Source organism: Rhipicephalus sanguineus, chromosome 9 (assembly GCF_013339695.2).
Source record: "Rhipicephalus sanguineus isolate Rsan-2018 chromosome 9, BIME_Rsan_1.4, whole genome shotgun sequence".
Lineage (NCBI taxonomy): Eukaryota > Metazoa > Arthropoda > Arachnida > Ixodida > Ixodidae > Rhipicephalus > Rhipicephalus sanguineus.
The window spans coordinates 46,433,189-46,460,755 of NC_051184.2; the positions used below are offsets into that span (position 1 = coordinate 46,433,189).

The window sequence follows — 27,567 nt, forward strand, 5'->3', positions numbered from 1 at the left end:
TTTTATCCTTCGAGCCTGGTGGCAGACATGTCACCGCCCCGTTATAAGGGGACGCTCATAGCATCCATCCTAAGGAGACGCACTGATGTGAATAAAGAGTTCCGCTTGGGTCTCGGCTGCTGCTCCTTCCTTCTTCCCGGCCGGCGCTCCGGGCGCCGGGCCCTTTGTTCTTCGTTTGGCGTCGGCGTCCCGTACGGCCGAGCCGATACAATAGAGCCATCCTTTCGCCGTATTTTATTTTTCGCTTCGAAACCAGCGTTTCAATGCAAATTCACCAGCATACTGCGCGTACAGGGCCTCGTAAATACAAACCAGTGATTATACGAGCACCAATATTGCAAATGTCGGCAGACTGAGGGTCATCGCCTTCTTGACAAAACACGTTTTTCCCAGCAAAATAATTCGGGTTATATGCCACTCTATAAGCATAACATATTTACATAGAGTTCGGCGAGAGCAGTACGGTCCACGTGCGAGATTACCATTGCTTTAGGTCTGACTGCCCTGCAATGGCGTAATCGGGAAAAATCGCAAGGGGGACGCAGAACTTTCCATGGTGGCCCTGTTGTTTTTGTGAATATATGTTTCATTTTTAAAAACATAAAAATTAAAATCATGCTTTGTAATAATAAACAACTGAGAAAGCGAGCATGGGATTGACACCTCACGTTTTGTATTATGCTAGTGCAGGGGTCTCAAACTCGCCGCAGTCAGCGGGCCGCAGTTACACAATTTAGTCCCCCAGGGGCGGGCAGTGAAGAAAGTGGGAGCGGAAGCGGGGGGAGGGGGGGGAGGAATCTTGTACAAATTTTGAGCAGCAAACGTTGCCATTTGAAACAAATCGTTTCCCATAACTCATATACGGGCCTTTTCTGAAGGAGATTTCATGCCAGGATTCCAACAACATGTCGATAAAGATCTCCAAAGTGTCTAAAATCTGGACGCCGATTCTGAAATATAGTTTTTGTTTCACGGTTATGTTTCAACACATGGTGACGACATGGCATGCCTCACGAAAACAATGCTTTAGACCAGTCATGCCCATGTAGCTCACGAGCATTCTTATTAAGAAAAAAAAAAAATGTGAGGCGAAGGCAGTCAGGTACAGGCCGCGGGCCGCGTGTTTGAGGCCCCCGTGCTAGTGTGTCTTCTCAGAAGCCGGTCGAACTGCAATTGCAATTTCAATGGAGTCTTACAAAGCCGAGGTTTATTGAACGCAGGTACCTCCAACAATGTATACAGGCGTGAACAAAAAAGTTCAATATTTTTACACTATGAGTAATGGTCACCTAGGAGATCGAAATCTGCATTCGACTAGCATATTTGCTCAAGATATACTATGCTTGAAGGATAAGTCTCAAGGAGGCACACATAAAACGTTCATTTTTTTATGTATAGAGAATTTACCTCATGTGTTGAATTGTTGTATGTGCATTGTGTTATCACTGTTATATGTTGTGTGTTTGGAATTGCGAAGCATATGTTGATTGTAGTTGGCGTTTGCTTTACCGGTAATTTAGCGACTGTTGTAATCAGTATTGTTGTTATGTTTATGTTAATGCTGTTCCCACTCCTGCTTGGGCCCGGTAGGGCCCTGCAGTATTTGTAAATAAATAAAAAAAAATAGAGATGTGCCCACTAGCGTAGGGGATGATGGTGTTGAGGGGTTCAGCTCCACCCACACCCCTAAATTTTTCGAGTTTGTATGTGCATACATACACGCACACATACAAAAGCACGAACATGCATAAAGCGCGGGTGAACAACTGCGAAAATAATAATTCTGGCTACGCCCCTGTCTGTCCATCCCTGCGTGAAAGCCAGGGCGACCACAATGACCAGCAGTCGAGCAGCATAACCACAAGACCATACGGTGGCGGGTGATTTACGCCACTGCTGTCGTGGGTCGCCTCAGTGAAAATCTAGGCGCTGGAAAGCTCCGGTGCGTGATAGCTAAACGGTCTTGTTCTCTCTTTCAAAAGTTTCTTAACTGTGAAGACAAAGCAGTGCATTTCGGACAAATTTGACGCCGCGATCTTACCTCGGTTAACCAATACACGCCACTCATATGTCCATGTTCTCAACCAAATCCGCGCAGATGCGGAGGAATCTTGTGCTCATGCTAACGGCGGTCGTCGTCTTCGCGCCGTCCATGCTGGGCTGCTTGATCTACCGAATACGAGGATTCGAAGATTTGGGCTATCTCTTCGGCTACGGCCAACCCTCGGCGTCCACCAATGCCTACAACGATCGCGTCGGTCGTGCGGTCGAACCGCACGCCAGCTGGGTGGAACACGGGCACCGGTGGCAGTCACCGCAACGGCATCTGCGGCTATTCTCGGCTTACTACAGCCATGAGCTCGGGTACGGTAATGCGCATGCTCACAGGCTTGCGCACCTTCGTTGTGTAAGGCCATATCGGTGTTTATGTCGTTATACCTCAGCGTTTTAGAACGCTCCTTCCAGTTGGTGCTCGTGCCTCGACTCAAGAAGGCGGATCACTATTTACGGAAGTTGCCACTTATGAAGAACAGTCACTCCTAGACAATCATTCCTGAAGAAAAATAGCGCAGAAAAAAAATCGTACACAAAAAGAGATGGAAGACACACAGCGCTGCACCCACAACTGAAAGTTTACTGGAAGCTAGCAGGAACTTATAAAACTTATAAGCGTAAAACCGCCCATGTCATGCGAGTTTTTTTCTTTGCTGTTTTTCTTCAGAAATGAACAAGCACCAACAATCCTACCTTGTCATTTTGACCTAGACAATCCCCGAAGAACAATCGAGTGCGTTGTAAGTCGCTGAAGTGCAGGAAGAGTTTCGAGTAGGAGTGGCGTTGTACATTATGGGCTGTTCTGGCGACATGAGCACTGTCGGCGCCGTAGCTTACTCGCTAAACCATCGCGTGTATATTGAAATAGATGAATACGTAATACCCCCCGCCCCCCTAGATTACCTCGTCTTTACACTGCCTATTTATCGTAAGGGCCTCAGTGGAGAGGGACGTGGAAGGGCGGGAGGGCACTGCGGTCAAAATTCGCCCTCCCGCCTATGGTTGTACGGTATAAGCCATAATCTAAACGGGAAAGGAAGCCATAACAAATTCTTCAAAGCCCTTTTGCTGCAGCCAGTGCATCTGCAGTGACAGCGTGTGTAAGAACAGAGCCTAAATGCTCCCCATACGGTATCCCGGCAAAATTCCGTAACTTAACTTGCGCTTACTACGTTTCTCATTTCTGCTTGTCTTCTACGCAGATCCTCGTCCGAGCCCGTGATACGAGTCCTCGCACTCGCGACAACGGAATTTCTACAGAGATGCCTCGTGCAAGCCCGCGTCGTCTACCGAGACTACCCGAACTCCGTTTCGACAGGACCTGTCGCGTGCAGACGGCTGTCCCGGTCCTCAGAGGGCGCACATCCCACCGCCTCGCAGCGCCTGCACGACGCGGTTCTCGAGTTCGCCACGGGTCAACCCGATGACCGTGTGCCGGTCGCCCTGTCCATCCAGACAAGTCAGGACCGCCAATATGACGCGTGGATCCCCGTCAACGCGTCGCTTGCCGAGTCTCTCCTCGACAGGGATTCCATCGCCATCTGCATTCGCGTAGATAGTGGGAGCCCCGAGCGTGTGAACAATCTCGCCGAGTGGTACCGATCCAGAGGAGCACGGCAGGTCACTGTCTACGGCGCAGCCAGCGGAAGAAAAAGCGCTGCGGTCAAGGAGCCTTCATTTAGGGGAGAGTTCGTGCCCTGGTTTGACCCCGAGATGCTCGCCGGAGTCTCGGACGTGACGGCTATGTCCCTGATGCTGCGCGACTGCGCGCTCCGTTCTTCGGCAGCGTCCAAATGCTTGGCCTTCCTGGGAGCCGACGATATGCTAGTCGTCGAACCACGTGGTTCTCGGCCCCAGTACTGCATGCGAGACCCGCGGCTACTGCGGGTGTGCGAAAACTCCGGAGCGGTGTTCGTGGACCGTCGCGATCGCGGACCTCCTTGCGAAGGATTCGCCGCCGCCAACGACGCTTCTTTGGGTAAAGGACGGTCACAGGCGACAGCATTTAGGCGCTGCGTCAACGGGACGGCGTGGGAGGCCGTCCTGTTTCGAGTGGACGAAGGCTTGCTGGACGGTTCGACTGCCGTGGACAAAAGTGCGAGTCTTCTACCACCGTCCGTTGCCATTTTGCGTTCTTTCCTGTCCTCTAGACATAATGACGGGAGAAGCAATTTCGAAATCCGACAGACATCCGCGTGACCTTGAGTATGCGTCAAGAAAAACGCGAGCTGTTGAGTAGTTTTTAAAAAATACTTTTCCTCTTGTACATGTAAAGAGCCGCAGTCAGACTCTTTTTATTAAAGAGAAGTCAATGAACTTGATGAACATTGACATGTCGTTTCTTTTTTAAATAAAAATAGTCAACAATGAAATGTGGCGGAGTGAAATGACCAGAGAGCTCGATAAAAGGTCACTGTCACACACTTCGGTGAGGCCCCCGCCGATCTAACAACGGCGTTGCGGCAGACTCGCAGGCTTCCACTTTACGCTTAGGCCTGCGACGCCTGAAAGGCCTCGGAGTGGTGCATATCGAATTGTAATGGCCGGTCGACCCGAGCGGGGTTGCACGTGTAGTGGTGTGCAGGATGACCGACGGACTCATTGAGCGGACACGGACATTTGATACGAAGCAAATAAACATTTAATTATGACAAGGGCAACGGTAAGCGGTACAATGGGAACTAAGAGGAGACAAAAAATATGCGCGATAAAAAGAACAACTACAGAGCAAGCTACGTACTAAACGAACAACAACAGGTACACATTAGAGGCAACGCGGGATGTTAATAAAGTGATTACAGACACGATTGTGGCTAACAGAAATTCAAGGACAAATTATGAGAAAGGTAACGCGCTCCCGCTTCGGGGCTTTTATGCGACGCAGCGCACCATGATACAATATTTAAAGCTGGTTAAAATACAAGAAAAACGGTAACAAAAACACAATAAAAAGTTCCGTACGGACCATTCCAGCTCGTGGTACTCGTAGGGGAGGTGACGTGGTGCCGCCGATGGACTCGCAGCTTCGGTAGACGACGAGGGTGCCCGGTGTTGCAGCCGACTCGATTCGTTGCGCGGGACACTCCGCGCTCGCCGCCTACGCGAGACTCGCGACACCGATGACCGCGCTCTTCGCTGGTTCAACGTCAACTGCCGTAAGAAGTCAAATTCTCTCTTGCTGTTGATGCGTGACAGCAGGCTCGTGGGGCTACGTCCGAGATAATTGATGTTGCTGTCCCCGGATGTCTTCACCCATTTCCTCTCCTCCGCGAGCCGGAGACCGCCGCGCCGGTCGTCAAAACTAATGGTGAACAGACCACGGCTTTCCCCTCGAAACGGCTCCGGGAAGCGAGAGGTGTTTGCCTGTCACCGCACCTCTTTTCTCCGAACCGAGCGTCGCCGTGTTCGACCTTCGTCTCCGGGCCTGGCGCCTGTTAGGCCGCGGCCGACACCACGGCGCCCTTCCCAAGGCACGAAGGGACGCGCGAGCGAGAATTCCAGACGTTTGTGACAGTCACGTTGCCAAGGCAGAAACGGCTGATCGCCGAGAAGCCCACGAGAGAGCGTGAACTACAATTGTAAAACGGCGCATAAAAATACGGATGTGACCGGCGCACCTTTGAGGCTCAAATTTTTGTACGCTTGCCGGCACCGGATTTTTCGCGTATACGATGCCGCCACTGTAATCTATGACAATAAGAGGAACAACACGGTGATTTGAAAGACATTGGACCTCGATGGAGTTTCCTAGGAGGGTTCTTTCCAAGGGGAGTTTAGTGGCTAGGCGCTCAGCACCGACGAATTGAGAAAATTCTGTCTAAACAGCGCATACATGCTTATTGCAACATTTCAATTGAAAGGTCAAGGCTGCTGCACAGCATACGCTAAGACAAGGTACTGCTTTTTGAATGCACTGTATAGAACATTTATTATCGCCTGATGCACTTTCCATTTACTATTAATGCACACGTTCTGAACTATTCACGTGTTTCACAGATCAACGCGCCCCCATGCGGCGCGAGGTGGAAGCACCATCTCGATTATCGCCGGCAGCGGCCGCCATCTCTCACGTGCGGCGTTGCTTGAGCGTGGTCGTTGTTCTTTTGCGAGTCGACGTTTCCCCCTTTTAAAGACGATAGTCTTTCTTGGGGAACTTAAACGCAGAAATTTTGGTCTGTCTTTCTTTCTGTTTGTCGGCACGTCCCTCGATTCAGCCACTCGGCCAAAGTTGAACCACTTGCGCAAGGGCCAGCCATCGTGAACGGCTCACTAGGTTCATACTTGTGTACATGGTTGATCAAAAAGCAAACATTACGCATATCTGAGGCGCAACATCACTAGGTAAATATTAGGTGGTGTGTTCCTTTAATAGAAAATACATAGATACGTAATTCTAGAGACCCTAGTTTCTTAAGCTGTGCTGAAAATGCGACTGCCCTCTGCGTGCCCTCTGCGCGAGCTTATTGTTGTGTTTCGGTTTCAGTTCAGTATTGCACTGTACGAGTGCCATGGGGCGCCGCTCTGGCATTCCTGCTTTACCCAGGCGACGTGAATATAAAAGAGTGTGTGGAGAGTGTGGAGAGTACTCGTTGAGTGCGGACGTTTCTTCTGCTTCGGCGCTTCGCGCCAAACCGCGTGTTCGGGCTGGCTGGCGTCCCCGCCGGTCGCGTTGGTCACGGCCGGTCTTGCCTGCTGCTGCGCCGGGACTACCAGCCCGCAACATAGCATTCACGTTTCCCGACGTATTGCCAGATGGCGTTCATATCTCACGCAGCGCCTCTTCTATCGTCTTTAGACGACATTTGCAGCGAAGCACGCAGATACGCGGCCAAATTTTTTGTTTTTAAATCCACGCGCGTGCCCTCGAATTCCTTCGAATGGCACCACGCATCAAAGCGCCTTTCCGGAGTAACCACATCTGCTGCGTGCCCCATTGCACGGAAGGGGCTTCATGGGAGACATAGAAGAAGACAGCCACGATAGATGAAGGGGTTCAGTGCCGTCATCGTGTCACGAAGTGGCAGCTACAGGTTATAAAACACGTGCCAATGGCAGTGAGATTTCAGCTTGCCGCACAAGCACGGCTCGGGGCGATCATCTAGTTGGGCGCTATGTTGTAGGATGCGTAGCGCCACCTATAGGCCGTGAAACACGCGAATAGACGTACGGGCGTCCATTCGTAGGTATCTACGAAGTAATCACGACGACGATGGCACCCGTTTTCTATCCCGGTGCAGCCTTACAGATTAGCTTGGTACAGTCGGAATCACACTCTTCGAGAGCGGTCGAGCGCGTGGCTGTGGACGCTGGCGCCGCCCGCAGCTGCTTACCTTGCGCAAGCTACAAGCTTTCGTTCATGCTTAATTACAGCAGCAGGGCCCAGCATGCGGTACTGCTATGGTTGGTATCATTACGGCGTCGACCTCTGCATATTTTTGCAAAAAAACTGCGGCTGAAGCAGCCGACTGGCCGCTCCAGACAAGTATGATTCCGACTGTACGTGTCGCGCTCGCAGAGGTGCGAAGCCTTAGTTAAAATCCCGTAGTCTGTATTGTGTCTTAAGGACATAATTAGGCCGCGAATTAGAAGAGACACACAGAGGTAGGAACACGATGACAGGACGATGACAGGTCAAGCGGCAGCATACATCCCATTGTGTGTGTCTTCTAATTCGCTACCTAATTATGTCCTTAAGTAAATACCAACTAGGCCAACAAACAGTCTTGCTAAAACTGTATTGTTTCCCTGCACGACTGTGACTCCTGCATAGCTGACTTCTCGCTTACATCGCAAATAGACGTAGACGCTGGACTGACGCTTACGAGGCGAAGCGAGCGCGCGTCCTTTTATCAAGGCGATAGCCTTAGATGCCTTATCAAACGCGAAAACTGACCGTAGGCGTCAACAGGAGTGATGCAAAGCATGATTACGTCATGACGTCACAAATCGCCAAAACCTGTGACGTCATGACGACGTCATCACCTGACATTGTCGCTTGCTCAAAGGTGGGCTGATCACGGAGGTAGTGTAAAACCAAGTGAGGTGCAGAAAGATTGCAACGCCTCCGATCCTGGAGGCACTGCAAAACAACGTTAGGTGCAATAAGCTTGCTGAGGTGGGTGGATGAGGATGAGTACATCGCTTAAAAGAAAAAAAGTGCATTTTACCTGAGAGTCGTCTTACGCGAATGCATAAGGGACTCTGTGAGTTTTTTACCAAGATCAAATCGGATTAACGTTTACTCAGTACGTTAAGATGCCGAGTCTTGTGCATTTTCTACTGCGCAAGCGCCGCCGGAGGTAACAGCGTGTAGGCGAAAAGCGCGAAATCCTGATAGGCATCGTGCTGACATTGGGCACGTGTTTTATGAAGAAATAAGGGGCGGGTAAGAGGTAGCGCCTGTAGGAAGGGCAGTGAAGGCGAGACGGAAATCACTCCCTCGTCTTTGAATTCGGAGTGGTGTAGGGGCTTTTAAATGCGAAGTGTTTCTTAGCGAACCAGACACTTTGACCGTTTCTATCTGCGACTCTATCTATATATCTAGTCGCCTACGTCTGGGCGCTCTCGTGGTCGTCGGTTTAAATTGACACATACCATAATTTGCATGGGAGGGCATTACTCTATGACGAACATGAATAGCGTGAGATATTTGTAGCATACCGTGAAACTTCATTCACGCGTAGCACATACCCGTATACCACGGCCCATGGAATGCGGGTATGAGCCAAAAGTGATTCGCTGTTTGTATCAACACAGGAGCGATGATAACATTAAAAAAAAAAAAACTTTGTGCGATCACGTTATGGAGCTTGTGTCGCAGAAAATACGGGGAAGGCGTCGGTGAGGGAAATACCAGAGGGACGGAAAGATTGAAAATCACGGTTAGAGCCGCACTCTAACTCAGGCATTCTGCGTCGCAGTCAAGTATTCACCCACAGAGCTACGCCAGTGCTTGAAACTGGTTCTGAAAAAAGCCCTATAATGGCGTCATATCGCGGCAACGTCGACAACTGCGGTTGCACTGTTCGCTAATGGAGGAATACGGCAAAAACTGATTCTTATGACGAAAACATCATCACACCGTAGCGAACAGTTCATTTCTATAAAACTGACATCTGTTCTCTAAGGCGAGTACCGACGTTACCGTCGAACCATAGATTAACACTTTGGGCGTCAGTGTAGTCGACGTGCCTGGTAAGCCCACTATCGATACCGTACCCAGGGGGAAGAGGAGGTGACGTCAGCGCAACGCGTATGTACATACGCCAGATAAAAAAAATAAAAAATAATAGCAAAAATGTTCTCGAGGCGAGACTTGAAGTCTGGGTGTCCAGCTCAGAAACTGTGACAATGAATAACCGAAACCATTACCAATGAATAAAACAAAGATTGTAAAGAGCGTGCACGTGCTTTCCGTAGCGCGTAAACGCCACGTCACAACTGACCGGATCAAGACGCGACCCCCCTCTAGGCTTAAAAGAACTGATGCTAGATAACAGCCTTCGTATATAGCGATGGCAGCACGGCGATGCGAGCATTATACGGCTGCCGATTGATCGAGCTTGGTGCGTCCACCCCCCAACGAGCGCGCAATGTCTTCGTACGAGCTGCCCGCCAACGCCAGCGAGGACGTGCTTAGGCTCAAGATAGACGAAGTGCAAGGCAACCTGCAGTCTCTGAACATATCCAACTGCATCGTCGCGCACCCGGCAGGCCTCCTGTCACTGTTATCCGGCCTTCGCAATCTAGAGGCGCTGTCCTGCATTGCGTGTCCCCTGAAGCCGAGCGATCTTCTGGACCTACTGCTGAGTTCATTGCAGAACGTGACTAGCCTCGAATTCTCGCTAGTCGAGGCTGTGAACGACGCAGCGAAGGAAGTAAACAAGATACGGGACGTGGTGGGCGTGCGCAACGATGGTAAGGTGACCAACATTCGAAGGATCTACCTTGAGGTCGCGGGCCCTGAGAACCTGCACGTGATGTTTGCCTTCATACAGTACTGTCCGTACGTGACGAACATTCATTTGCACTTCGTGGAGTACGCTCGATTACAAATAGGCGTTTTGGTGTTCTTTCGCGCCACTAGGCTCCTGTCAGGTTTACGGGAGTTCGCGACAACTTGCGAGTCGCGGGCTACGATGACGCCGGATCCGTGGCCAGCCAACGCCCGGACCCGCCTCGATAATCACGCCAACGTGGTGTTCAGGATGAACCCGTCGAGATGGAACTACGTCAACCTCTACGACCTCGCCGTTTCGCTTGACCGTACGCTCCCGGCTGCACCCGTGGTGATCGTCGCCTTCGCCAGTCCAGATCTAGACAGGTGCTTTACCTACGCCGGCCCGGGACGCAATTGGAGCTGTTTGAAAAGCATGTGCCTTTTGTATATCTCCGACCACCTGGACGATGCCTTCTATCCGACCGTCCACGGTGCGCACGCGCCGGCCCTGCGCAATTTCTTCGCCAGGCTTACGAATATCGTCGAGCTTAACGTAAGCTCGGTGCACTTCGACGACGACATCGACTTCACGACGCTGCTCCGTGCGTCCGCTCTAAGTAGGCTGAGCGCCCTGTCCGTGCCGCCCTGCGGCTTGCGTCAAAGGGGCGCGGTGCACCGGCTGGCCATCGGCCTCAGGGACATCCAGGATCTGGACATTCGCCTAAAGTGCGAGGGGCGCCACACCAGGTGCTACCACTGCAGCGGCGAACTGTCAGTCGACCCCGAGGACGCGAGCCTGTTTTGCGCCAGCTCCAGCCGTCTCACTCTGAGCGACGTGCCGAACCTGGCGTCCTTGACGTTCCTCGAGAGCTGCCCGGTGGCTCACCTGCGGTTCATCGACATATCTGACGAACCTCGTTACGACTTCGGGGCGCTGTCGAGGGCTGTACGCAACAGCAGGACCCTGCGGTCCCTCGTCGTCAAGCTGTCCCACATCGATTTCAACAGCGAATCCTTCGAGGTACTTTTCTTTTTTGCTTCTCCTGCCGCGCATCTTCGGTGCTATTTCTCAGACAAGGGCACGCAGGAAGGATTGTCAACATTTTTACGCGTCTCTGGTCCGTGTATGTCCCACGTAACACCTTAACGATGGCAATTCATTAACGTTTCCCTTTCTTGCAGAGCTCGCTGTCCCCTGCGGAGGCTCTGGAACGCCTGTGCATCCTGTCCAAGACAAAGCTAAGGTCGCGGAAAGCGCAGCGGATAGTCAAAGCAATGGCCTGCCATATTCCATCCATCTTCTACTTGCACATCCACTACGTGAACATTGAAACGAACAAGGAGACCAACGCGACGTGGATTCGCCTGCCGGAAGGCGATACTGGGGGCCAGTCTTTTCGAGGAAAGCCCTGCATCATGTGCTCCACGCAGACGTTCATCGCGCTCATAAAGCCACGTTGCCGGGAACTCTAGACCAAACTGCAGGCGACAAGATCTCGCATTTGGCCAACGCGAGCACAAACTCGCTTGTTCAGGCATTTCGTTCAACCCTGCGAAGTGTAACGGCTGCCGAACTGAAGTTGACTCTGTGGCGATACTTCATCCACTTCGACATTTCGGTTGACTTTTATGTGCCAGATTGACCAGTTTTAACTGCGAAATAGTCGGGATTTTAAGGCTAGCCCACATTGTGCCTTTTAACACACGTGCGGTAGCCCCAGCTTTTATCTTGACACTTCCGTGAAGCCGTGCATTTGGCGCGGTATCCTTACTCATGTACAAATTGTTACGCGACGGTATGTAGCATCATTGCAATAAAACATGAGTGTGCAACGCTTTCACTGCTGCTTGGGGTACTGCATTCGCAGGCAATTTTATGCTGTCTTTTTGAGCTTACCAGCACTGACATGGCAAGGACATTTGCGAATAAAGCTAATTGCTAAGGTTTTCACGCCAAAACAACGATATGCTTATGACTCATGCTGTATATTCTGGTTGGGGTGGGGGATTAGATTTGGTCACCTGGTGTATTTGAACGTGTACTTGAATATAGGTAAGTGTGCGCGTGTTCTCGCATTTCGCGCCCTTCCAAATGCGGCCGCCGTGTCTGGGAATCCAGTCTACGTCCTCCGGCTCAGAAGAGTAACACCTTGCCCAAGGTCAAATTATATCGGTCACGGAACTTGCAACAAAAAGTAGGCGAGAACCTATTTCCAAGACATCAACGCCCGCCGTACGATTGAAGCGCGACTAGGTGGGGAGGGGGCGATTGAACGAAAACCGTAAACTCAATGGCATTCTTTTTTGAATACTCCTAATTTTATATATGCCAAAGTAATCTAGAAATATATTTTACGATTTATCTGAAACCTGGCTAAATAGCGCCATAAATGGGGGGAGGGGGCGTATGTAGGCAGTCTATGTGGGCGATTCAGGCAGTCTATGTGGGCGACTTCTTGCTGGGCTAGTTGGTGCATGTTTAACGAAAGGAATCGGGCGCAAACGAGACGAACACAAGAAGTGACATGGACCAACGCCTACTGACAACTTTTATTCGAAGAAAACGGGAATACATATAGGCTCACATTTCGACAGCGCTAATCACGTGGTGTTCTTAAAAGCGATAACACTATACATGATGACGTGTCTTTAACAAAAAAACGACGTATGATCAATGACACGTGGTGTACGAGGCCAAAGCAACATGAATATAAAAGAGCGATAATAAATAATTGATAACAGCAACAAAAACTGCAAACAGATCACGCGGAACCACCCATAAAAAAACATTTTTCCTTTTCCAGACATCCGCGGTCGGTATACGACCTAATGCGAGAAGTTACTTTAACCCAGTGCTTCTAAAAAGATTTCGCATTCGTATAACATTTTTGATGGTTCGCTGACGCAGTTTACACCTTTCCTTTGATACAGAAGGCTTCTTTGAGCTCGCGTGCGACTTTGTCTCAACTCCTACCCAAAACCAAAGTTTCCTTTAAACGAGGAAGGCACCCGCAGGCTTTACAATGAATTGCTAAATTGGACCCAGTACCTTTGTCAAGTGAACGCTCATGTTTTGAACGCTTTGTCAACTGTCTGCTCATGACATGATTAACGCGAAACTCTTAGCGTGTACGTCATGAAACCCTTTTCTCCAGCAGGGTTGCCGTTGGTGGCTACCTTGCACCAAATTGGCTACTTTCCGATGCTGTCTAGCGACAATAATTGCAGGTTGGCGCCATGGCAAGTTTCTGGATACTCGAAATTCTACTTTGCCGCATTTACTGGTCATTTCGTCATACTATTTGAAGATAAAACAGCAAGCAAGCCTAAAGAATAACGATTCTGTGCAAGCTTTCCTGTCGTGCGCGCCTATGCGCGCACATGTCCTTCCCCCGCCAGCGGGCTAGTGAGAATCGAGGCACTCAACAAGCGTCCCTCCGTCTGAAAAGACGGAGGGATGCGCGCACGTAAGGACCCTGCTGACGCCAGATTCTAATGCTGAAACACAGCCCTTCAAAGAGATATCCGCGACAAAATGATGCTGGACTATTCATCTTCGATCAGATTTCGCTACTTGAAGGTGGACTGACTTTATTCTAACTTTGCCCCAAGTTCGGTCTACGCTTCAACCAAAAACTGCTTCAACCTTTAAATGCTCTTGCTGTGTTGCTGGTTCAAAATTACTTTTGATAGAACTCTATCTACTGTAGACAAATTGTATGCAGGCGCACTGAAAGTGTAATAATTTATTAATTAACTTGCAACTTACCTCCGGCTTGGAGAACAAGTAAGACTACAAAATATTGTGCTCGTTACACTCCGTTTTTGCTTATTCGAAATCATATGTGGCTCAATACGCGCTATGTATTAAAGACCGCGTTAAGAAGTTACGTTTTTTGCGTGCCGCATCCTATCCGTACACGTACAGTGTTTTCTGTCCCTTTTGTGCATACGTCATGTACTTCCTACTCATTTTTTTTGCCCATATTTGGCCCACAGTACTATGCCCGGTACGAGTCTATATGGATGCTGAAGTATGGCACCAATTATGCGTCGAATCCCACCTGTCGGCCGCTGTTAAGCGCGCACGCAATCTGCTTAGACTGCATCTCGTAACACGGTATTACGAATAATCCTGCTCGTGTTTATTTTTTATACAATGCTATGCTATGCTATGCTAGCGTGCCTGGATAGCCGAGTTGTTAGACGGCTCGCCTTCGCATCGTGGGGACGCGGGCTCGAATATCGCCTCGCCAAGAAATATTTTTCGGCAAGAATTTCTCTCTTTCTCTCTCTTCGTCTCTTTCTTTATCTCTCTCTGTACTCATTCTCTCGCCCATCAGGGTTATTGCATCCCACGCCGGACAATTAGGCGCGCGTGTTCTGTGAGCGACGCAGAAAATGAAGGCGACGAAGAGGGCACGTGCCGGTTCGTGGTGATGATAATTTTCCATCTACGACACACGACAGAGCTCGATCCCAATAGTTGCGCTGTAAAAACCGACTCTCACACGGATGCTGCTAAGTATCGAGGGGTAAACAAATATGTAGCTAGCGTTGTGGATGAAACAGGTAGGGAACTCGCTGTCGCTTCGACACATGCAAATGACGCAACTACCGCAGAAGAACTTGGCATTGCGTTAGCAATAAGTACAAGTTCTTCTTCAGTAACCATAGTGACGGATTCGCAAGAAGCATGTCGAAGATTTCAAAAACGATCAATAAGTAAATCAACCCTTCGAATCCTCCTAAAGTGCGACTTCGAAGATGCAAGTATCCTCTGGACACCGGGGCACTAATCCCTAGCGGGGAACCGAGCGGAACATGCCGCAGCCCGAGAGCATACACACCGGGCTACTCCGCAGCCATATTCGGACTCCGAAAACGAAGAGGAGCCAATACCAAGAAAGTACTCCGACATACTCGCGCACTACAGGAAGCAACGACGCCACTATCCAGCGGCTCATAAAAGGCTTACTAGAGAGGAAGCAGTGACTTGGAGAAGGCTACAGGCGGGTACCTACCCGCACGGTACACTACTCCACGCAATGTACCCCGGCAACTTCAACAGGCACTGTACATACTGCCCGGCCTCTGCTAACACCCTGTACCACATGGTATGGGGATGTCGCAACAACCCAAGTATCCCGCCCATAGACGAACTGAACGTGGTCGAAAATCCGGAAGACCAGTGGGAGGCGCTGCTGACGTCCGCGAACCCTGAGGACCAGCTCCGGTTGGTGGACAGGGCTCGAGCGTCAGCTGCAAGCCATGGCTACCTGGAATGAGGAAGTCACCCACCTCTGGGCGAAGAGCACGCGCGCCTGGTCCCTCAATAAAGTTTAATTCTCTCTCTCTCTCTCTCAATTCGCATTTGCGAAAACGTACGGCCCACGCTACAGCGAAGGAATCGCGGGCGCGAGTCAATGGGCTTGTTCGTTCACGAGTCCCTCAATAAACCTGACTGGCTGTCCGTACACAGTGTCTCGGGCGATACAGGACTTTCAGGGAGGGATAGTCGCAGAATGCTAAATGTCGAAGCCCTTCGTGTTCCTGTGCGGTGCCACAGCGGGTGGCCGCGAACTGTTTACAAGAAGACGACACAGCGGCGGCCCTCCATTTCCCGGTCTCCCTCATTCATACCAGTATGGTGGTCGCTATTCGTGGGGGGCATAGGGTTCCATAATACTACATAGCAATAATATAAGACTCTAAGGTGAAAGGAGCTAAGAGGTGACAATATCAAACTGAAACTTCCAGTTTAATGCGGGCCGATTGCCCCACTCTTTATTCCTACAGCCTTATTCGGGCTCCTTCTCGCAATAACAATAGTAAGCTCACACCAATTATTACCATGACATAAGCCATGTACTGGCTGAAAACAAATGACTAAATTTCCAGAATTAATTTCCCCGTTTCTTTTAGTACATTCACACCAGAGTTGCCAGTTCCGCTTATAATAAGCGGATTTGGCCTTCTTTAATTCGCCGAGACGCTTGTAGAATTTTCCAGTCGCTCGTCGCGTTTTTGGGCTTATTTGCATTTTCCCAGAAAATATAGTGATCTTAGTGGTCATCACGTTCACCAATGGCGCGTTCGTCGATGACTTTGTGTAGTTAAGAGTTGAAGTCAAGCATACGTTGGGGGAATGAACAAGTAACGTTAATCATGCACTGGCAAACGTGCATCCAACCGAACGGCGACTACCTTTGAGACAATGTTAAAAAGTTCACATGTGCTTTCGTTCATAGTTGCGCATATGTATTTTCTCGGCACAAAATAATTAAAATGATCTTTTCAACTCCCCTTCGTATATGAGTGACATCATTTTATTATAAGTAAAAGTATTTCCCAGAATGGGAAAATTCATTGAAATTCTGCTTCTTTCCGGTTTCTTCCCTAACCCTTCCCTTGTTGTTTCTTTGCGCGAAATAGCCACAACCGTGGCTTCTGAATGGTTCTTCGCGAAAGTCGCGCCGCTTTTTTTGCCCTCTTTTGTGGTAAATATTTGCTCGTTAGCTCAGTAGCATCTGGCAACTCTGACTCACACCCACACTCCAATACTCTTGTCAAGCGTTGATTATAACCAAATTAAAAATCAAACAACCAAAGACCCGACATGCTCTTTCTTCGATAAACCATAGTGGGTATGGGCCATAACCAGGCGGCGCGAGAAGTAACGACGAGGAAGGGAGCCGCATGGGGACGGGCTTTTTCACCTAAATACGTTTCATTCCTGATTGTCCGACGAGGCAACCCCAAGGTCCCGGGCGGTCTAATGCGCAGAGTAGAGGTTGAGATAGAGTGAACGCACCCAGCGAGCGTTGTCCCGCGGCAGCAGATCATGGCGTTCGACAACCAACCGCCGCTCCCTCTGCCCCACGGTCTTGGGCAGAAAAATGGACCGAACGAAGGGGCCCCGGAACCAACCGTCCAACCCGGAAGAGGAACGGTCGGAACAGGACGCGACCGCCGTCCACCGCAACTGCTCAACGGGGACAACTTCGCAATGATTCCCGTAAGATACCACCCATACTCAACTGCGCGGAGAAGCCAGGTGGGACGGACCCTGCGCCCGTCTAACTGGGGAAGAATTCGCTTGCCGACTTACCGGAAAGATTTCTACCGTGAACATACCAGGAATTCGCAGAGATCGCCTGAAGAAGTGGAAGCCTACCGGATCGCCAACGAGATAACCGTCAAGGGACTCGGCGCCCCCAAGCCCATCCTGCATGTCGACGAAGCGGGCCTCCCAGAAACGATAACAAAGGCAATCGAGAACCTCAACTCTGGCCACAAGCCGACCGCATTGCAAGCTCAGTGCTGGCCCATAGCGCTAAGCGGCAGAGACCTTGTGGCCTTTGATTGCACAGCCTCGAAAGGGAAGTCACTGGCCTTCCTCGTACCAGCCGTCGTCCATGCACAAAGCCAGCCGTCTGTACTCGACGATGCCGGACCCACGGTGATAGTGCTCACACTTACGCGGGAGGCGGCCCTGCAGGTTCAAGTTGCTGTTCAGGAGCTTAGCAAGGGATTGGAGATTCGAACGATGTATCTCTTGTCTGGCGAACCGAAGAAGCCGCAGCTGCAACTGCTGGAGGAAGGCGCTGACATCTGCGTCGCGACTCCTGGCCGCCTCACAGCCTTCATGGAGGAGGGAAAGGCAAATCTGGGCCGTTGCACTTTCCTGGCTATAGATGAGGCGGACCGCATGCTGGTGCTGGGGTTCGGCGAGAAGGTTCGGGCCATCGCGGACAGCATACGACCCGACCGACAGACGCTCGTGACGCTGACGTGCGTAACGAGGGAGTCGCGGCAACTAGCTGTGCGAGTTGACAAAGGATCCCGTCAATGTCAGCGTCGGCACGGCAACTCAAGAGCAGCAGATTCAGCGCGTGGAACACGTCGTCGTTGTTTGCGAGGAGGCCGAGAAGGAGGGCAAGCTCGTCGGCCTGCTGAAGGACATTCTTAGCGACGAGAGCGACAGGGCAATCGTATTTGTCGAGATGAAGGAAAGGGTAGAAGACCTCGTGTTGACCTTGCGCAGTCGCGGCTGTCCAGCCGTCGGCATTCACGGCAACAAGACGGAGCAAGAACACCAGTGTGCTTTGGACGCGCTGCGGTCAGGCAAGGCGCCCGTCCTAGTAGCGACCGACGTGGCGACGAGGGCTCTGGAGCTGGACAACGTCCGCTACGTCGTCAGCTGCGACCACCCGATACACTCGAGCGACTTGCTGCGCCGCTTCAGGCACGCTGCTCGGCCCGACGGGACGGGCAGGATGTACACGTTCTTGAGGCCCGACGAACGCGAACATGCCAAGGAGCTGATGTGGTTCTTACAAGAAAACAAGCAGCCATTGCCGCCACAGCTTCGTGAAGTCGCGGCGAAAAAGGCGACGCGACAGTAAGCTGTGCATTATACGGCAGCCTTCGGCTCTGTCGTTCCACATAGGAACGTCCGCGTAGCATTGCCGGGGCGGGATCACCGCTCACAGCTGAACACATCAGGCCAGCCGGAATAAATTTTTGAAGGGTCTTCCACCTTTTCAAACCTCGTTTGCGATCACTGTCTTTTCTGCCATGCCTAAGGAATCCAGCAAATAATACAGCGAAATCTAGCGAGAAACACACCGCATTACCCCTTAATAACTACATACGAACGATATGACGTGTGAGGTGTTTGACATTACGCACGCCTAGACTTGCTTCTCAAGGCATCTGCTTAGCCACAGACGCTTTCACTTTCTCCTGAATTGGTCGTCGCCATTTAGCACTTGAAATGCGAAGACTTTCAGGTAATGGATGATACTTCTACGTCACGATCGAGCGAGATAATGCAAGGACTATCTTGCATAAGGATGAAATGAAATCCTTAAACACTTAACTCTAGCGTGGAACCCCTCATGTGCCTGATTGACAGGTGACGCTAGCGTACCTGTGCAAGTTTTAGGCCTCCTTTCTTTTCCGCTGCAGTGCACCGTTTCAGTTTGATAGTCGGCTTTTGTGGTCTTGTACTGTTCCCTTTTGTCCGTGTTTGCTCAGCTTACCTTCTGTTATGATGAATCCTTACAAACTAGTTCAGCTTTTTGTCGATCTAAGCTGTAATCACAGGCATAATAAATTGAACGGAAGGTTCCTGCACGGGAGCTATCCAAGAAATGCGATGGTTTGGCTTGTTTCAGCCGCCGCTTCTGCTGTTTCGCACACGCATAGTGGAAATAGTGACGTTCGAGTATGGTACTAAAAAGCCCCTAAACCACTCCGAATTCAAAGACGAGTCAGTGACTTCCATCTCTCGCCTTCACTGCCCTTCCTACAGGCGCTAGCTTTTCCTCGCCCTTTATTTCTTCATGAAACAGGTGGCCAATGTCAGAACTAAGCCTAACAGGATTTCGCGCTTTTGGGCTACACGCTGTTACCTCGGGAGGCGCTTGCGCAGTGGAAAACGCACAAAACTAAGTGAAATCAGTTGATCGCGCACGATAGTCATGGGAGACAAGACAGAACTGGCGTGCGACTGCATGGCAAAGCAGGGTCGAGGATAATCCACAATTGATATCCCTCGTATATGAACCAATCGAGACCTCATTTCCTAATGACGTCACGTGAACAGACTGCTGCCGTCACGAATTTTGCCGAAAGGCGGGAAACGCCAGAAGGGAAAAACAAGCTCGTTTTTTGCGTTTTCAGGGGCTGTTTAGAGGCTCTTTATAGAGGATGCATATACATACTTTCACGGATGTTTTGTATTTTATGCACTGCCCCCATACACGTGAAGAGTTATCTTTCCATCTTGTGAACGCCTTTTACTTTTACCTCGTTTCTGTTGTTGTTTTTGTTGTTTCTGTTGTTGTACGTGCTGGGTCCCAGCATACCGAATACAGGTGTACTGCTGCAACATTATCAAACCTGATTACGCGCCTCATTGTGCCACACCACGTGGCCACACCTACAGGGCCGCTAACACGCGCACACGCAATGAGGTTAAACTGCGCATGGTACCAAATGTAACTGCTTACCGCTTACAAATGTAACTGCGGTACCAAATGTAACTGCTTACAAATGTAACTGCGCATGGTACCAAATGCGCTGCTTACCGCTAATCCGGAATCAGTCCAAACTTAATCTTTGGGGGAAGCCTGGTTTACCCCCGGCACCATTCGACCCAGTATGGAACTATCCCCGGAAATGGCCCACATTTTTTTGCGTTCTTGGTCGCGGACGGCGGTATTTTTGCGGACTAACTATAGAGAAATAGTGATTCGCATTAAAAATTGGTGTTGCATGCGGACGCCCAACGCAACGTTCGAAACTAGATGACGCGAAGCTTGATTGAATTACCCAGCTATCTGCAGCACTGTATCGCACGGTGTCACAACCCCGTTAATGGGGAAGAAATCGTCGGGCAGATTCTAAGGGCTGACGTATCGGCCCCTAGAAACGCACTATGAAAGCACGGACTATTTAAGAGTAGGTCCTTTTAGCGCGGCAGCGAACGCTGCTTCTGGTCCAAAGATCGAGTCAGAGCCAAGAGTTGATAACACGAGCAAAATATATTCTCAAATAAGGCAGCACAAATGTTCCACATAAAGTTGCGCTCAGAATTTTGGAGACCACGGGAGCACGTGCGAAGACAACCGCGGCGCCTTCAAAGGGCTGCTCGCGAAGCCCGGGAGCGCTCACGGCGCACGCACGTCCTTGTTTTACCTGCCAGCCTGCTCGTTCGCTCGCTTCAACTGCGCGAGCACCGGAACGCCAGAGAAAGCGCAAAGTGCCACTCCTTCAGTCGCCGTGGAAGCACCAAGCGATGACGTCGAGACTAAAATACGTAACTTCTACTGGCAATGCTCTGTGCGCAGCACAGAGCAGAGTCAGTACAAGTTACGTACAAGTTCGTGAAGCGAAGTTAAGCTTTGATGAGCCTGCTTAAGCCAAGGTAGTTACAGTCGAGCCTAATTAATCATGGTAGAGCATGGCAACATATAAATCGCTTAAACATAATTAAGCTAAGTCGAAACATACTTAGCGCTAATTAGCCGAGTTGAGTTCTTAGTGTGGTTAGTGAGGTCGAGCTCGTCAAATGTTACCGTGTTAATTAGTGTCAATGAAGACTCACTCGAATTATTGCTAATTAACGAAACAGCTAATTCAGCCGAGGCTGGGCTTGGAAATGAGAGTTACTCGAGATTAAGCCCATAGCTGCTAATTAGCTTAATTAGGCTCGCCAGCCCATTTAACGTAATTAAGCAAATCAGCCACTTTAATCGTGTTGATATGGTGCTGCTCTGTGATGGCTAATCGATAGCGTTCGATATATGGTAAATGCCAAAATTTAATTGGTTTACGAGAGAGATCACGTAAACACTTCGTGCAGCCGTGTGTGGATGCACGTATGAATTGACCTAGCAGGGACAGCTAGATCCTCGTGGCAGATTCATCCGCGCAATGTTACTGGTGGCAAATGATAGCTGTAACGGACAGCGTTATTCAAGTGCGCACGCACTCTCGATAGTGCATAAAAATGTTATAATCCTAGTCGCAACTCATTCGATGCGGACAATCTCTCCAAGGCTTTGCAGTACCGGTGCGAGATAACACGCTTTCATAAATACGGGTGGCCGCAGTGTGTTCTCACTAGATCATGCTGGCGCTTCGCTGAGATCGTTGCATCTTTCCAACACGCCGGCCATGTCGTCGTACTACGAGTTGCCCCCCAACGCCAGCGAGGACGTGCTCAGGCTCAAGATAGACGAAGTGAATGGCAAGCTGCTGTCGCTAAACATATCGAATTGCATCGTCGCGCAGCCGGAAGGCCTCCTGTCCCTTTTACCTCGCCTGCAATATCTTCAGTCTCTATCTTGCATTGCATGTCCCCTAAGAGCAAGCGTCCTTTTGGAACACCTGCTGACACCGTTGCACAACGTGGCCCACCTGGAAATTCTCATTCGTTGGAACGGAAAATGACGCAAAGACGGAACTACCGAATATCCTGCAGTTGAAGAACGTGCACAAGGATAGAGAGACCCAAGTTCGTACAATGTATGCCGAGGTCTCAGCGGATGCGAACATGGAAGTGATGAAAGCGTTTGTACGGTACTGTCCGCACGTTACGGGCTTTCACCTTCACTTTGCACACTTCCCAAGCTACTACAACGGCATGACAGTGTTCGGGAGCGTCCTCGAGCATGTGCGCAATGTTGAGGTGTTCACAACCACGTGCGAAGCGCGGTCTGCGATCTACTCCAGTCGAACGGCCGCAATGGTATCGTTGCCGCTCAACCTCTATATCTGCCGCGGTATGCCCGTAACAAGGCGTACAGGAAGAAACGGAAGCCCTTCAACTACGCCCTTTGGCCGGAACTGCGCCGATCGATAAACCCGGTGCTCCTGGATAAACCCATCGCCCTGGTATCCGTCAACAGGGCGGATATCAATGTGTCCGTACCATATGTCCGCTCGTGCAAATGGAGCAATTTGCAGAGCCTGTGCGTCTTGCATATTTCGCCACAGCAAAAGGAACCAATGTACCCGGCCGTAGGCGCCGCGCACAACACCGCCCTGCGCCACTTCTTCGGCAGGCTTTGTAACATCATCGAGCTGAACGTGAACGCCGTGCATTTCGACGACGGCATTGACTACACGGGGCTGCTGGATACGCCCACTCTGTTGCGGCTGCGTGCGCTGTCCCTGGTGCCCTGCGGCCTGCATAAAAGTGGCGCAGTGCACCGGCTGGCCCTTGGCATTAGCGACATCGAGGACCTGGACATACGCCTCAACATCGACGGGCACCACAAAAGCTGCAAATATTGCACTAAAGAACTACTCGTGGAACCTGAAGACGTGAGCGACTTTGACGTCAGCTCGGGCGGGCTCACACTCAGCAACGTGCCGAATTCGGCGTGCCGAAATCTATCTATCTATCTATCTATCTATCTATCTATCTATCTATCTATCTATCTATCTATCTATCTATCTATCTATCTATCTATCTGTCTGTCTGTCTATCTATCTATCTATCTAGCACGGCCCGCGACACGAGTGGGAGAAGTGAGAGTCCGGAGCCCGCGGAAGCCCTACAACGACTGAGCCGGCCAGCGGCCGTTTATTCGAAAACATGACACAACGGACACGCGTGCACCCGTGATTGGCCATGTGCCATCACGTGTGCCGATACAAGACGGCCTCTGCCGACAACAGCACAATAAGGCACACTAAGTGCGCGCGCCATTCGCAGATGGCGCCACTACACTACATCATCCCGCCCGTCGATGAAGCTAGCAATATCACAGGGTAACACTAAAGCCACACCCAGGATCCATACTATGGGCAACACTGAAGCTAGTCCCAGGATCCACACCAAGGGTAACACTGAAGCAAGTCCCTGGATCCACCTAATAATGCACGCGCCACACGAGCGACGGGGATGAGGTCAGTTGCGCACACCCATAAGTGGCACTAACACAACACACAACATGTGACACGAAAAGACAACAGAGCAAGACCGCTGCAACACTTCCACTGGGGCTTGGAAAGAGCCGATGATCCCGATGCCCTGTTTGGAGAAGTTCCGCAAGTCGACGACAGCTTTGGACAGGCTGTGCTGTTTGCTGAAGTGACGGTAGAAGTCTTCTGCAGTCATCAAGGACACAGATGCTCTGGCATCCACCAGTAGTTGCAGGGTAACACCATCGACCACAGCGTGGACGACTAAGTCATTTCTGGACAAGGTGCTAACTGTGAGCACGGACGACGAAGGATGATCCGAAGATAACACTGACGAGGTTGAAGCTACGTTCAACTGTGTGGAAGCCTGCTGTTCTGGTGCGACGTCGACAGCTCCCCTCGAAGTGACACGCTGTACAGGAGCAGTCTTGCGGCACATGGACGCGAAATGTCCCCAAGCATTGCACGTATTGCAACGCCGACTTCGGGCTGGACAATTTCGGAAATTTGACTGGTGCCGTCTGCTTCCGCAGCGGTCGCACGATTGAGCTTGGAAGTCGCCTTGGAACTTCCCATTCGGAACTGGAGCACGGAGCCCCGTCGACGGCTTCGGCGAAAAGTCGCCATCTTGGCTTGCCGGAACTTCAGTGGCGTTGTAGCCTCCCGGAAGCGTTGGCGTGACGTCACGGCCTCCCCGACTGCTCTGGCCATGGCCATATTTTTTCCTTGCGCCGCCATCTTGGGCGCCTCGCCCTATGGCTTGGACATATTCAGTATGAGTGGGAGCAAACGCATGGTTTGCCAACGACAACGCCTCGAGCGTCCGTACGATTTCTTCCGCCTTTTCCAAGGTTAGCTCTTCACCGTACGCCAGCAGCTTCTCCCTTACCCGCGCGTCGGACGAGCCATGAATGACTTGGTCGCGGACGCGTTCCGCGTACGTCAGGCCGAACTTGCACCGAACGGCTTTCTCCTTCAGCACGGTCACATAGTCCAGGAAACTCTCTCCAGGGAGTTGACGCCGACTTGTGAACTCATGCCGTTCGACGAGCGGGTTCGTGGACGCGGCGAAAAGCCGGTCTAGCTGCTTGACGAGTCTGTCGAACTTCGACACGGCGGGAGCCGAAGAATCTGCATCAGACGCCGGCACGGACGCCGCGTTGCTTGGAGTCGTCAGAGCTTCCTCCTGTTCTGTTGCCGCAAAATATTTCCGCTGTCCTTCCCGTCCCAGCAGGCTGACGAGCGCCGACGCTCGACGCGCGTCGTTCCAGTCGGCTGCCGCCGGCCGCCTCGAGGTGGGACTGAAACATTTTCTTCCAGTTAGTCCACGGAACCGGGGGTGGCCCCGGCAACTCGAGGAAGACGGAGAGGTGCTCGAAGAGAGCCATGCCGACAGGAGAGGCTCAGGGAGGTGCAGAACGGAACAAGGGCGAAGGCCTAGGCAAAAGCTTCACAGAGCGCAGACAAAGAGAGCGCTAGGCCTCGCGACGCCAGACGCGTCAGCAGGACAGAAAAAAGGCGGGAGTGACGGAAACTCACGGGTTCTCTTCTGCCGCGGTCAAAACCGAGACGAAAAACATCCTCGTCGCCATGTTGTTGTGTCGGCGAGCGGTGACCGACGGCGAGGGCCCGACGACTGGCACGAGACGCGCCGCGCGCCGGCACAGCCCGCGACACGAGTGGGAGAAGTGAGAGTCCGGAGCCCGCGGAAGCCCAACAACGACTGAGCCGGCCAGCGGCCGTTTATTCGAAAACATGACACAACGGACACGCGTGCACCCGTGATTGGCCATGTGCCATCACGTGTGCCGATACAAGACGGCCTCTGCCGACAACAGCACAATAAGGCACACTCTAAGTGCGCGCGCCATTCGCAGATGGCGCCACTACACTACACAAATCATGGCATGCATGTCACTTACGGCATGATTTACATTATATTGTCTTGGTACGCTTCCGGCCGTTTTGTTAAATGGATATACATATATACCAAAATTGGTATGGTATGACATGAGTGCGTGACGAACACAAATGACAGGTCATGCAATCAATATAACAGAATATACGTCTCATTAGCATGGTATATACCAGATCGCACATGCATGCATGCATGACAAACATGCGACGTATAGTGAACTAGATGTCATGACATGAATGACTTCATTTGTGTCAAAGACAAACATTGCAATGTATGCAGCTCTTTGCTGGCTGCCAAGAACTGGGTAGTTATGAAAGAATTTCTTAGAACATAAGTTATATTTTCTCTATTAGATAAACATGAAATAAACAGAAATGAAAATATTCAGGATATATAAATAAGAAAATAGAAACATAAATATTCCAACAAACATCAGCATCATCATCGTCGTCGTCATCTTCAAGTGTGGTGCGGTTCGCAGCGGTGAGAGGTATGCACGGGCTGGCACGGGCAACCGCCACGTCCTCGAAAATCTTCGGACCGTCACCCTAAAATACAACTCGAGATAAGAAAGATGGCGAACGCCACGGCGGGCTCAGAAGCAAGCAAGAACACCGTGACCGCGGCCTCCTGGGACCCGATGCTCCACGTGAACGAGCAGCCTACGCCTTCGTGTCTCGCGAGGGTGACGCGGGACATCGCGGAGATCAAGGCCGACCCGCTGACGGGGATCTTCATCTCTCCCGAAGAGAGTGACGTCACCAGGATCCACGCCATCGTGGTGGGACCCGAGGGAACCCCGTACGAGGGCGGGTTCTTCCACTTCTTCATGAAGTGCCCCCCGAACTACCCGGTCGCTCCCCCACGGGTGCGCATCATGACCACGGACGCCGGTAGAGTGCGCTTCAACCCTAACCTCGACGAGTGCGGAAAGGTATGTTGGCGGTGTGCCCTCACGGCAGGCGTGAAACCGGCCACATCACAATGGAAAATTCAGGGCAGAGCTATCTATAGTTGGTTAAAAGCTAGCAAAAAATGAGAACTCTTGCAGCCACGGATGTGCCTCCCACAGAGAATTTGCATAAACGCTCTATCTGAAAGCTGTCACTCATTTTCGTGACGTCAAGCGCTTCTCCAGAGTTTCAGGTAGCGTACTTTCCCACTCAGATACACGTTTGTGCCGCTGGTTATAGGTCGGAAACTTGAACGTCCTTGTCAATTTCGTCAGGTGTTCTGACATCGCTTCCTAGACTAACGTAATGTGTGGTAGTAACTACGTACATTCATGTAACAGTAATGTGTGGTAGTAACAACGAACGTTCAATTCATAATATGCGTAGTATTTACATTAGCCGAGAACGAGTACGAGATTTCACATGTGAAAAGCAGGCGCGTCTCGGCTCTGCCGGTGGAGCTTGTAACCCAGTGTAATATCAGTTTTCCGCAGAAGCCATGGCATGGGCGTATCGATCGGGCGCGTATTTTCCTAACAGAGACCGCAGAGTTTTATTTAAAAACGTTATTTAAATTTTTATACAGTTCAAGATGAAACCTACATCCATAAAAACAATATGGCGGCCATGAAAAGATGTTTGTCCTCCCTTGAGATTTACCTGGATGTGCGCCACTCTGTGCGTTATAAGTGCCGTTCGTCGCTTGACCTCGTTCCGAACGGCAGGCAGTGTAATGCTACCTATCGCACGACCCACGAAATGAGCAATGCCAAACTGATTTCTCCTCGCAGGTGCGTCTCAGCATTCTCGGCACTCGGCCAGGACCCGCATGGAACCCAGTGCAAAACATCGGCACCGTCCTCGTCTCCATACAGACGCTCATGAACAAGGAGCCCCTTTACAACGAGCCCAATATGTTTATTATGCCGGTCTTCTCCGCATGGTACAGCGATAGAGTGCGACACGACACCGTCAGGGTGGCCATCTGCGACGCGTTGGAGGCTTGTCTTCAGGATGAACCACCCTACCCGCCGTACCTGGCCGGCGCGATCCTGAAGACGTTCGCCGACTCGTACGACAAGTACGAGGACATGATCAAAGCCCAGATCAAACTGAACCGTACCTGGCAGCTGTCGCGGATGCTGGGCATTACAGCCACCTACCAGTATGAGCCGCTGCTGTCGTGGCTGAGGCGACTCGGCCCGCGCGTCAAGCACAAGATCGCAGCGGATGGCGCTGCTGAAGCTAGCGCGAAATGA

At 51.0% G+C, this 27,567-nt stretch overlaps 3 protein-coding genes across 3 annotated transcripts; all 3 read left to right on the forward strand.

Annotated features, from left to right (window-relative positions):
* The first annotated feature begins 9,564 nt into the window (after positions 1-9,564).
* Positions 9,565-11,582, forward strand: LOC119405108 (uncharacterized). The gene is made up of 2 exons (XM_049418840.1): positions 9,565-11,015; positions 11,177-11,582. The coding sequence occupies exons 1-2, from the start codon at positions 9,648-9,650 to the stop codon at positions 11,465-11,467; spliced, it is 1,659 nt and encodes a 552-aa protein (XP_049274797.1). The 5' UTR covers positions 9,565-9,647; the 3' UTR covers positions 11,468-11,582.
* Positions 11,583-16,838: 5,256 nt separating this feature from the next.
* Positions 16,839-18,402, forward strand: LOC119405484 (probable ATP-dependent RNA helicase DDX5). Its single transcript, XM_037672318.1, has 2 exons — positions 16,839-17,788; positions 17,853-18,402. Exons 1-2 carry the CDS (start codon positions 16,839-16,841, stop codon positions 18,400-18,402), a joined length of 1,500 nt encoding a protein of 499 aa, XP_037528246.1.
* Positions 18,403-25,929: 7,527 nt separating this feature from the next.
* On the forward strand, positions 25,930-27,567 carry LOC119405485 (ubiquitin-conjugating enzyme E2 Z). Its single transcript, XM_037672319.1, has 2 exons — positions 25,930-26,289; positions 27,100-27,567. Exons 1-2 carry the CDS (start codon positions 25,930-25,932, stop codon positions 27,565-27,567), a joined length of 828 nt encoding a protein of 275 aa, XP_037528247.1.